At 57.2% G+C, this 9,774-nt stretch overlaps 1 protein-coding gene across 1 annotated transcript in view; it reads left to right on the top strand.

Moving 5' to 3' along the window:
* Positions 1 to 5,817, top strand: part of LOC310966320 (sphingomyelin phosphodiesterase 4-like) — a gene marked incomplete at its 5' end in the record, with an annotated part of 34,782 nt that extends 28,965 nt beyond the window's left edge. The window contains 3 exons of the mRNA XM_083940899.1: positions 3,222 to 3,353; positions 3,449 to 3,577; positions 4,421 to 5,817. Coding sequence (XP_083797025.1) covers positions 3,222 to 3,353; positions 3,449 to 3,577; positions 4,421 to 4,747 — 588 coding nt within the window. The 3' untranslated portion in view covers positions 4,748 to 5,817. The remainder of the gene's footprint in view (positions 1 to 3,221; positions 3,354 to 3,448; positions 3,578 to 4,420) is intronic.
* Between the last annotated feature and the right edge of the window lie 3,957 nt (positions 5,818 to 9,774).

Genomic DNA, 9,774 nt, shown 5'->3' with positions numbered 1-9,774 from the left:
GGAGGTGGGTATGGAGGTATGGAGGTGGGGAGGTGGGTATGGAGGTGGGTAGGTGGGTAGGTGGGTATGGAGGTGGGTAGGTAGGTAGGTAGGTGGGTGGGTAGGGAGGTGTGTAGGTAGGTGGGTATGGAGGTGGGGAGGTGGGTAGGTAGGTGGGTAGGTAGGTGGGTATGGAGGTGGGGAGGTGGGTAGGTAGGTGGGTAGTTAGGTGGGTATGGAGGTGGGGAGGTGGGTATGGAGGTGGGTAGGTGGGTAGGTGGGTATGGAGGTGGGTAGGTAGGTAGGTAGGTGGGTGGGTAGGGAGGTGTGTAGGTAGGTGGGTATGGAGGTGGGGAGGTGGGTAGGTAGGTGGGTAGTTAGGTGGGTATGGAGGTGGGGAGGGAGGTGGGGAGGTGGGTAGGTAGGTGGGGAGGGAGGTGGGGAGGTGGGTGGGTAGGTAGGTGGGTATGGAGGTGGGGAGGTGGGTAGGTAGGTGGGGAGGTAGGTGGGTAGGTAGGTGGGTAGGGAGGTGGGTATGGAGGTGGGTAGGTAGGTGGGGAGGTAGATGGGTAGGTAGGTGGGTAGGGAGGTGGGTATGGAGGTGGGTAGGTGGGTAGGTAGGTGGGTAGTTAGGTGGGTATGGAGGTGGGTATGGAGGTGGAGAGGTAGGTGGGGAGGTAGGTGGGTAGGTAGGTGGGTAGGGAGGTGGGTATGGAGGTGGGTAGGTGTGTATGGAGGTAGGTCGGTAGGTGGGTATGGAGGTGGGTAGGTGGGTAGGTGGGTAGGTGGGTGGGTGGGTATGGAGGTAGGTGGGTAGGTAGGTGGGGAGGGAGGTGGGGAGGTGGGTAGGTAGGTGGGTAGGTAGGTGGGGAGGTGGGGAGGGAGGTGGGGAGGTGGGTAGGTAGGTGGGTAGGTAGGTGGGTAGGTAGGTGGGTGGGGAGGGAGGTGGGGAGGTGGGTAGGTGGGCAGGGAGGTGTGCAGGTGGGTAGGTGGGTAGGTGGGTAGGTAGGTAGGTGGGGAGGTGGGTGGGTAGGTAGGTGGGTAGGTAGGTGGGTATGGAGGTGGGTAGGTAGGTGGGGAGGTAGGTGGGTATGGAGGTGGGGAGGTAGGTGGGTAGGTGGGTAAGGAGGTGGGTAGGTGGGTAGGTAGGTGGGTATGGAGGTGGGTAGGTGGGTATGGAGGTGGGGAGGTGGGTATGGAGGTGGGTAGGTGGGTAGGTGGGTAGGTAGGTGGGTGGGTAGGTAGGTGTGTAGGTAGGTGGGTATGGAGGTGGGGAGGTGGGTAGGTAGGTGGGTAGTTAGGTGGGTAGGTAGGTGGGTAGTTAGGTGGGTATGGAGGTGGGGAGGGAGGTGGGGAGGTGGGTAGGTAGGTGGGGAGGGAGGTGGGGAGGTGGGTGGGTAGGTAGGTGGGTATGGAGGTGGGGAGGTGGGTAGGTAGGTGGGTAGGTAGGTGGGTAGGGAGGTGGGTATGGAGGTGGGTAGGTAGGTGGGGATGTAGGTGGGTAGGTAGGTGGGGAGGTAGATGGGTAGGTAGGTGGGTAGGGAGGTGGGTATGGAGGTGGGGAGGGAGGTGGGTATGGAGGTGGGTAGGTGGGTAGGTAGGTGGGTAGTTAGGTGGGTATGGAGGTGGGGAGGTAGGTGGGGAGGTAGGTGGGTAGGTAGGTGGGTAGGGAGGTGGGTATGGAGGTGGGTAGGTGGGTAGGTGGGTGGGTGGGTATGGAGGTAGGTGGGTAGGTGGGTAGGTGGGTGGGTGGGTATGGAGGTAGGTGGGTAGGTAGGTGGGGAGGGAGGTGGGGAGGTGGGTAGGTAGGTGGGTAGGTAGGTGGGGAGGTGGGTAGGTAGGTGGGGAGGGAGGTGGGGAGGTGGGTAGGTAGGTGGGTAGGTAGGTGGGTGGGGAGGGAGGTGGGGAGGTGGGTAGGTAGGTGGGCAGGGAGGTGTGCAGGTGGGTAGGTAGGTGGGTAGGTGGGTAGGTGGGGAGGTGGGGAGGTGGGTGGGTAGGTAGGTGGGTAGGTAGGTGGGTATGGAGGTGGGTATGGAGGTGGGGAGGGAGGTGGGTATGGAGGTGGGTAGGTAGGTGGGGAGGTAGGTGGGTAGGTAGGTGGGTATGGAGGTAGGTGGGTAGGTGGGTAGGTAGGTGGGTAGGTGGGTAGGGAGGTGGGTAGGTAGGGAGGTAGGTAGGTGGGGAGGTGGGTATGGAGGTGGGGAGGTGGGTAGGTAGGTGGGTATGGAGGTGGGTAGGTAGGGAGGTAGGTAGGTGGGGAGGTGGGTATGGAGGTGGGGAGGTGGGTGTGGGTAGGTGGGTAGGTAGGTGGGTAGGTGGGGAGGTGGGTAGGTAGGGAGGTAGGTAGGTGGGTAGGTAGGTGGGGGAGGTGGGTAGGTGGGTAGGGAGGTGGGTATGGAGGTGGGGAGGTGGGTAGGTAGGTGGGTATGGAGGTGGGGAGGTGGTTGTGGGTAGGTAGGTGGGTATGGAGGTGGGGAGGTGGTTGTGGGTAGGTGGGTAGGTAGGTGGGTAGGTGGGTAGGTAGGTGGGTATGGAGGTGGGGAGGTGGGTAGGTAGGTAGGTAGGTAGGTGGGTATGGAGGTGGGTAGGTGGGTATGGAGGTGGGTAGGTGGGTATGGAGGTGGGTAGGTGGGTATGGAGGTGGGTAGGTGGGGAGGTGGGTAGGTAGGTGGGTAGGTGGGGAGGTGGGTATGGAGGTGGGTAGGTGGGTATGGAGGTGGGTAGGTGGGTATGGAGGTGGGTAGGTAGGTAGGTAGGTGGGGAGGTGGGTGGGTAGGTGGGTATGGAGGTGGGGAGGTGGGTATGGAGGTGGGTAGGTGGGTAGGTGGGTATGGAGGTGGGGAGGTGGGTGGGTAGGTGGGTATGGAGGTGGGTAGGTGGGGAGGTGGGTAGGTGGGTAGGTAGGTGGGTATGGAGGTGGGGAGGTGGGTAGGTGGGTAGGTGGGTATGGAGGTGGGTAGGTAGGTGGGTAGGTAGGTGGGTATGGAGGTGGGTAGGTGGGTAGGTAGGTGGGTATGGAGGTGGGTAGGTAGGTAGGTAGGTGGGGAGGTGGGTGGGTAGGTAGGTAGGTGGGTGGGTAGGTGGGTATGGAGGTGGGGAGGTGGGTAGGTGGGTATGGAGGTAGGTAGGTGGGTGGGTAGGTGGGTATGGAGGTGGGTATGGAGGTAGGTGGGTATGGAGGTGGGTAGGTGGGTAGGTAGTACTAACTTCTACTTCCTGTGTCGCTTGTCTGCGTCCCCCAGCTGAACCCGGCTCAGCTGACTCAGCTCACGTCGGCGCTGGACTCGCCCGAGGACGACGGGACGTCCAAGCAGCTGCCCGACTGCATCCAGGGCGAGACGGGACTCGTACTCACGGACCTGGGCCGGAAGCAGGTTCCCTATCATTTGTCAACACTGTCGCACGAGAGGAGCGCGTTGGTTCGAATCCCCCAACCAACCTCTGTGTGTGTGTGTGTGTGTGTGTGTAGATCATCAGCGGGCTGCGCCGGTTCGAGATCCAGTACCAGGGGGACCCGGAGCTGCAGCCCATCCGGAGCTACGAGAGCGCGCCGCTGGTTCGACTCCTCTACAGGGTCTCCTCGGTGGTCAACGAGCGGGTGAGCGCCGCGCCTTTGACTCCTCTGACCATTAAAGGGCGTGTATGTGACGCCGGGGGGGGAGGGGCGGGCGTCCATCCGGCGGACGTTTAACCTCCGAGGAGAAGCCAGGGGCCAGGGGCTAGCCGTCAAGAGGCCGCGCCCCTAATTCTTCGTAGACGTCAACCTCCGATAAGCTAAACTAGCCAAACGCGGCTATTCGATTAGCGTAGCCAAGCTAACGCGGCGAGCCGTCGGTTCGTACAGTTGATGGAAGAGCAAAACATCTTGTCACTTGGCAGTCCAGGTCGAGGTGACGGGGTTAGCGTGCTAATGATGCTAATCCTGACAACTAGCCACTTCCTGTTTTCAAACAGGAAGTCGCCGTGGTGGTGGGCGGGGCTTCATTTGAATGTCAACAAAAACAAAAACCCCCCGGAAATCATTGATCTAGCAAAGAAATAGTCCCTCCTGGGCGGCCGTCGCTAGGGCCTTTAGCCTGTCGCTGCCCTGTTAGCTTAGCCGAGCCTAGCCTAGCCTAGCATAGCTCGTAAACATAACGAAGTTCCTCAAACCGAATAAACGCCGAACCGCTTTGCTAGCTCAATCCTGTCGTAACCAAAAAAAATATCCCGTGGACACGTCGAGACGCAACTTCCGCGAACGTGTAGCGTTAGCTTAAACGAAATATAGCGCTCCGTCGCCGCCGGAGCGTCGTCAAACATGTCGAAATGTTCCGCACGTTTATTTTGCGTCCCCTAAAAAGATGAACGCAAAGGGATGTGGAATGGGACGTCATAGCTGCGGGGTACGGGATTCTAACAACGGCTAACGACGCTAACACGTGTCCCTTGTGTCCCACAGTTGGGCGGGCGCATGAACGCGCTCTGCTCGCGCACCGACTTCCTGGGTCGCCTCGGCCGCCGCTTCCTGCTGGACGCCGACTCCCCGGCCGAAGCGAGGCGGCGGAGCCCGGCGTCCCGCTGGACGCAGGAGACGGGGCGCCGGGGGCCGCGGCTCAGCCTGCGCCCGCTCGCCAGCTACAGGGTCCTGCTGCCGCTGCTGCTCTTGTACGCGCTGGGAGCGCTGCTGTCGCTGGGGCCCGCGTGCAGCACGCTGCTCCTCGTCACGGGGGCGCTCCTGTACGGGGTCTTGGCGGCGCTGCTCGGGGACAAGCTGAAGACGCGCTAGCTAGCCGAGGAGGCGCTAGCTAGCTGAGGAGGCGCTAGCTAGCTGAGGAGGCGCTAGCTAGCTGAGGAGGCGCTAGCTAGCCGAGGACGCGCTAGCTAGCAGAGGACGCGCTAGCTAGCTGAGGATGCGCTAGCTAGCTGAGGATGCGCTAGCTAGCAGAGGACGCGCTAGCTAGCTGAAGACGCGGGGCGACAAAACGACACAAAATGACGACAAAACAACGCGAAATGACACGAAAATTGCGACAAAACGACACAAAAAGACACAAAATGACGACAAAACGACACAAAAAGACGACAAAAAGACAAAACGACGACAAAAAGACGACAAAAAGACAAAACGACGACAAAAAGACAAAATGACGACAAAATGACACAAAATGACACAAAATGACACAAAAAGACGCAAAAAGACACAAAAAGACACAAAAAGACAAAACGACGACAAAAAGACACAAAAATGACGACAAAAAGACACAAATGACGACAAAAGACACAAAAATGACGACAAAAAGACGACAAAAAGACAAAAAAAGACACAAAAAGACACAAAAATTGCGACAAAACGACGCAAAAAGACACAAAAAGACACAAAAAGACACAAAAAAGACACAAAATGACACAAAAATGACGACTAACGGCACAAAAATGACGAAAAAAGACACAAAAACGACGACAAAACAACACAAACGACGACAAAACGACACAAAATGACACGAAAATGGCGACAAAGACACAAAATGACACAAAAATGACGACAAAAAGACACAAAACGACGACCAAAAGACACAAAATGACACAAAAAGACACAAATTGACGACAAAAAGACAAAAAAGACACAAAAAAGACACAAAAAAGACACAAACCCACCAACAGGTTCACTCTCTGCGCCGACGACTCTTCGCTGTGTGTGAATAAAGGACGCCATTTTGAAATGGGGCGTGTACCAAAGTGTCTTCACTTCCTGCTTTTGTTGTTTTGTTGTTTTGTTGTTTTGTGTTTCTCATGAAAACAAAAACACGGAATCGAACCGTTTTCCTCTGAAATATTCAATAAACTGTTTGCAGCTCATTCACGTGTCGGCCAAATTCTTTCCCGCCATTTTGAATCCGTTGTTGGGGGTGGGGTAGTTGTTGGAGGTGGGGGTGGGGTAGTTGTTGGGGGTGGGGGTGGGGTAGTTGTTGGAGGTGGGGTAGTTGTTGAGGTGGGGGTGGGGTAGTTGTTGGAGGTGGGGTAGTTGTTGGAGGTGGGGGTGGGGTAGTTGTTGGGGTGGGGTAGTTGTTGGGGTGGGGTAGTTGTTGGGGGTGGGGTAGTTGTTGGAGGTGGGGGTGGGGTAGTTGTTGGGGGAGGGGGTGGGGTAGTTGTTGGAGGTGGCGTAGTTGTTGGAGGTGGGGTAGTTGGAGTAGTTGGGGGTGGGGTAGTTGTTGGGGGTGGGGTAGTTGTTGTGGGTGGGGTAGTTGTTGGGGGTGGGGTAGTTGTTGGAGGTGGGGTAGTTGTTGGAGGTGGGGTAGTTGTCGGGGGTGGGGTAGTTGGAGTAGGTGGGGGTGGGGTAGTTGTTGGGGGTGGGGTAGTTGTTGGAGGTGGGGTAGTTGTCGGTAGTGGGGTAGTTTGAGTAGTTGGGGGTGGGGTAGTTGTTGGAGGTGGGGTAGTTGTTGGGGGTGGGGTAGTTGTTGGGGTGGGGTAGTTGTTGGAGGTGGGGTAGTTGTTGGGGGTGGGGTAGTTGTCGGGGGTGGGGTAGTTGGAGTAGTTGGGGGTGGGGTAGTTGTTGGAGGTGGGGTAGTTGTTGGGGGTGGGGTAGTTGTTGGGGTGGGGTAGTTGTTGGAGGTGGGGTAGTTGTCGGGGGTGGGGTAGTTGGAGTAGTTGGGGGTGGGGTAGTTGTCGGGGGTGGGGTAGTTGGAGTAGTTGGGGGTGGGGTAGTTGTTGGAGGTGGGGTAGTTGTTGGAGGTGGGGGTGGGGTAGTTGTCGGGGGTGGGGTAGTTGGAGTAGTTGGGGGTGGGGTAGATGTTGGGGTGGGGTAGTTGTTGGGTTGGGGTAGTTGTTGGAGGTGGGGTAGTTGTCGGGGGTGGGGTAGTTGGAGTAGTTGGGGGTGGGGTAGTTGTTGGGGGTGGGGTAGTTGTTGGAGGTAGGGGTGGGGTAGTTGTTGGAGGTGGGGTAGTTGGTGGGGGTGGGGTAGTTGTTGGGGGTGGGGTAGTTGTTGGGGGTGGGGTAGTTGTTGGGGGTGGGGGTGGGGTAGTTGTTGGAGGTGGGGTAGTTGTTGGAGGTGGGGTGGGGTAGTTGTTGGAGGTGGGGGTGGGGTAGCTGTTGGGGGTGGGGTAGTTGTTGGGGGTGGGGTAGTTGTCGGGGGTGGGGTAGTTGATGGAGGTGGGGGTGGGGTAGTTGTTGGGGGAGGGGTAGTTGTTGTTGGATGTGGGGGTGGGGTAGTTGTCGGGGGTGGGGTAGTTGTTGGAGGTGGGGGTGGGGTAGTTGTTGGGGGAGGGGTAGTTGTTGTTGGAGGTGGGGTGGGGTAGTTGTTAGAGGTGGGGTAGTTGTTGGGGGTGGGGTAGTTGTTGGAGGTGGGGGTGGGGTAGTTGTTGGGGGTGGGGGTGGGGTAGTTGTTGGGGGTGGGGTAGTTGTTGGAGGTGGGGGTGGGGTAGTTGTTGGGGGAGGGGTAGTTGTTGTTGGAGGTGGGGGTGGGGTAGTTGTTGGGGGTGGGGTAGTTGTTGGAGGTGAGGTAGTTGTTGGAGGTGGGGTAGTTGTTGGAGGTGGGGGTGGGGTAGTTGTTGGAGGTGGGGGTGGGGTAGTTGTTGGGGGTGGGGTAGTTGTTGGAGGTGAGGTAGTTGTTGGAGGTGGGGTGGGGTAGTTGTTGGAGGTGGGGTAGTTGTTGGAGGTGGGGGTGGGGTAGTTGTTGGATGTGGGGGTGGGGTAGTTGTTGGAGGTGGGGGTGGGGTAGTTGTTGGAGGTGGGGGTGGGGTAGTTGTTGGGGGTGGGGTAGTTGTCGGGGGTGGGGTAGTTGTTGGAGGTGGGGGTGGGGTAGTTGTTGGGGGAGGGGTAGTTGTTGTTGGAGGTGGGGGTGGGGTAGTTGTTGGAGGTGGGGGTGGGGTAGTTGTTGGGGGTGGGGTAGTTGTCGGGGGTGGGGTAGTTGTTGGAGGTGGGGGTGGGGTAGTTGTTGGGGGTGGGGTAGTTGTTGGGGGTGGGGTAGTTGTTGGAGGTGGGGTAGTTGTTGGAGGTGGGGTAGTTGTTGGACTTGGGGGTGGGGTAGTTGTTGGGGGTGGGGTAGTTGTCGGGGGTGGGGTAGTTGTCGGGGGTGGGGTAGTTGTTGGAGGTGGGGGTGGGGTAGTTGTTGGGGGTGGGGGTGGGGTAGTTGTTGGGGTGGGGTAGTTGTTGGGGATGGGGTAGTTGTTGGGGGTGGGGTAGTTGTTGGGGGTGGGGTAGTTGTTGTAGGTGGGGTAGTTGTTGGAGGTGGGGGTGGGGTAGTTGTTGGAGGTGGGGGTGGGGTAGTTGTTGTAGGTGGGGTAGTTGTTGTAGGTGGGGTAGTTGTTGGGGGTGGGGTAGTTGTTGTAGGTGGGGGTGGGGTAGTTGTTGTAGGTGGGGGTGGGGTAGTTGTTGTAGGTGGGGTAGTTGTTGGGGGTGGGGTAGTTGTTGTAGGTGGGGTGGGGTAGTTGTTGTAGGTGGGGTAGTTGTTGGGGGTGGGGTAGTTGTCGGGGGTGGGGTAGTTGTCGGAGGCGGGGTAGTTATTGGGGGTGGGGTAGTTGTTGGAGGTGGGGTAGTTGTTGGAGGTGGGGTAGTTGTTGGAGGTGGGGGTGGGGTAGTTGTTGGAGGTGGGGGTGGGGTAGTTGTTGGAGGTGGGGGTGGGGTAGTTGTTGGAGGTGGGGTAGTTGTTTGGGGTGGGGGTGGGGTAGTTGTTGGGGGTGGGGGTGGGGTAGTTGTTGGGGGTGGGGTAGTTGTTGGAGGTAGGGGTGGGGTAGTTGTTGGAGGTGGGGTAGTTCACCTCGGAGGCTAGCCTTAAGGATTAGCATCATTAGCATGCTAACCCTGACAGCTAGCCTCTGGCCCCTCACTTCACCTCGGAGGCTAGTTGTCAGGATTAGCATCATTAGCATGCTAACCCTGACAGCTAGCCTCTGGCCCCTCACTTCACCTCGGAGGCTAGTTGTCAGGATTAGCATCATTAGCATGCTAACCCTGACAGCTAGCCTCTAGCCCCTCACTACACCTCGGAGGCTAGTTGTCAGGATTAGCATCATTAGCATGCTAACCCTGACAGCTAGCCTCTCTGCCGTCACTTCACCTCGGAGGCTAGCTTTCAGGATTAGCATCGTTAGCACGCTAACTCCGTCACCCCGACCTTGACCTCCGTTTCTCGCGCGGCGGTGCTACGCTAAGTGACGAGACGGTTAGCGCTTCGATCAGCTGTACAAACAGGTGGCTAGCTGTGTTAGCTTTGCTATGCTATGCTAATTGTACAATGACTTGAGTACAGGCGAGCGTCAAACGCACATGAGCTAAATGCTAAAATGTAGCACCTGGAGGATCACCCACTCCTGCTCCCAGTTAGCTAGTAGCGTATTCTGTTAGCCTAGCTCCTGGGCATTGGAGCTAACGCGGCTAATCCAGTTTAGCTTTAGCACCATTTAGCCCCCGAAACTTAACCGTCACCTTTAGAGACTAAACTTAACCGTCACTTAACCGTCACCTTTAGAGACTAAACTTAACCGTCACTTAACCGTCTCCTTTAGAGACTAAACTTAACCGTCACTTAACAGTCTCCTTAAGAGACTAAACTTAACCGTCACTTAACCGTCACCTTTAGAGACTAAACTTAAACGTCACTTAACCGTCACCTTTGGAGACTAAACTTAACCGTCACTTAACAGTCTCCTTTAGAGACTAAACTTAACCGTCACTTAACCATCACCTTTAGAGACTTAACTTAACCGTCACTTAACAGTCTCCTTTAGAGACTAAACTTAACCGTCACTTAAATGTCGCCTTTAGAGACTAAGCTTAACCGTCACTTAACCATCACCTTTAGAGACTAAACTTAACCGT

This window comes from Echiichthys vipera (genome assembly GCF_963691815.1).
Source record: "Echiichthys vipera genome assembly, contig: SCAFFOLD_63, whole genome shotgun sequence".
Lineage (NCBI taxonomy): Eukaryota > Metazoa > Chordata > Actinopteri > Perciformes > Trachinidae > Echiichthys > Echiichthys vipera.
This window is presented reverse-complemented; position numbering and strand designations above follow the sequence as displayed.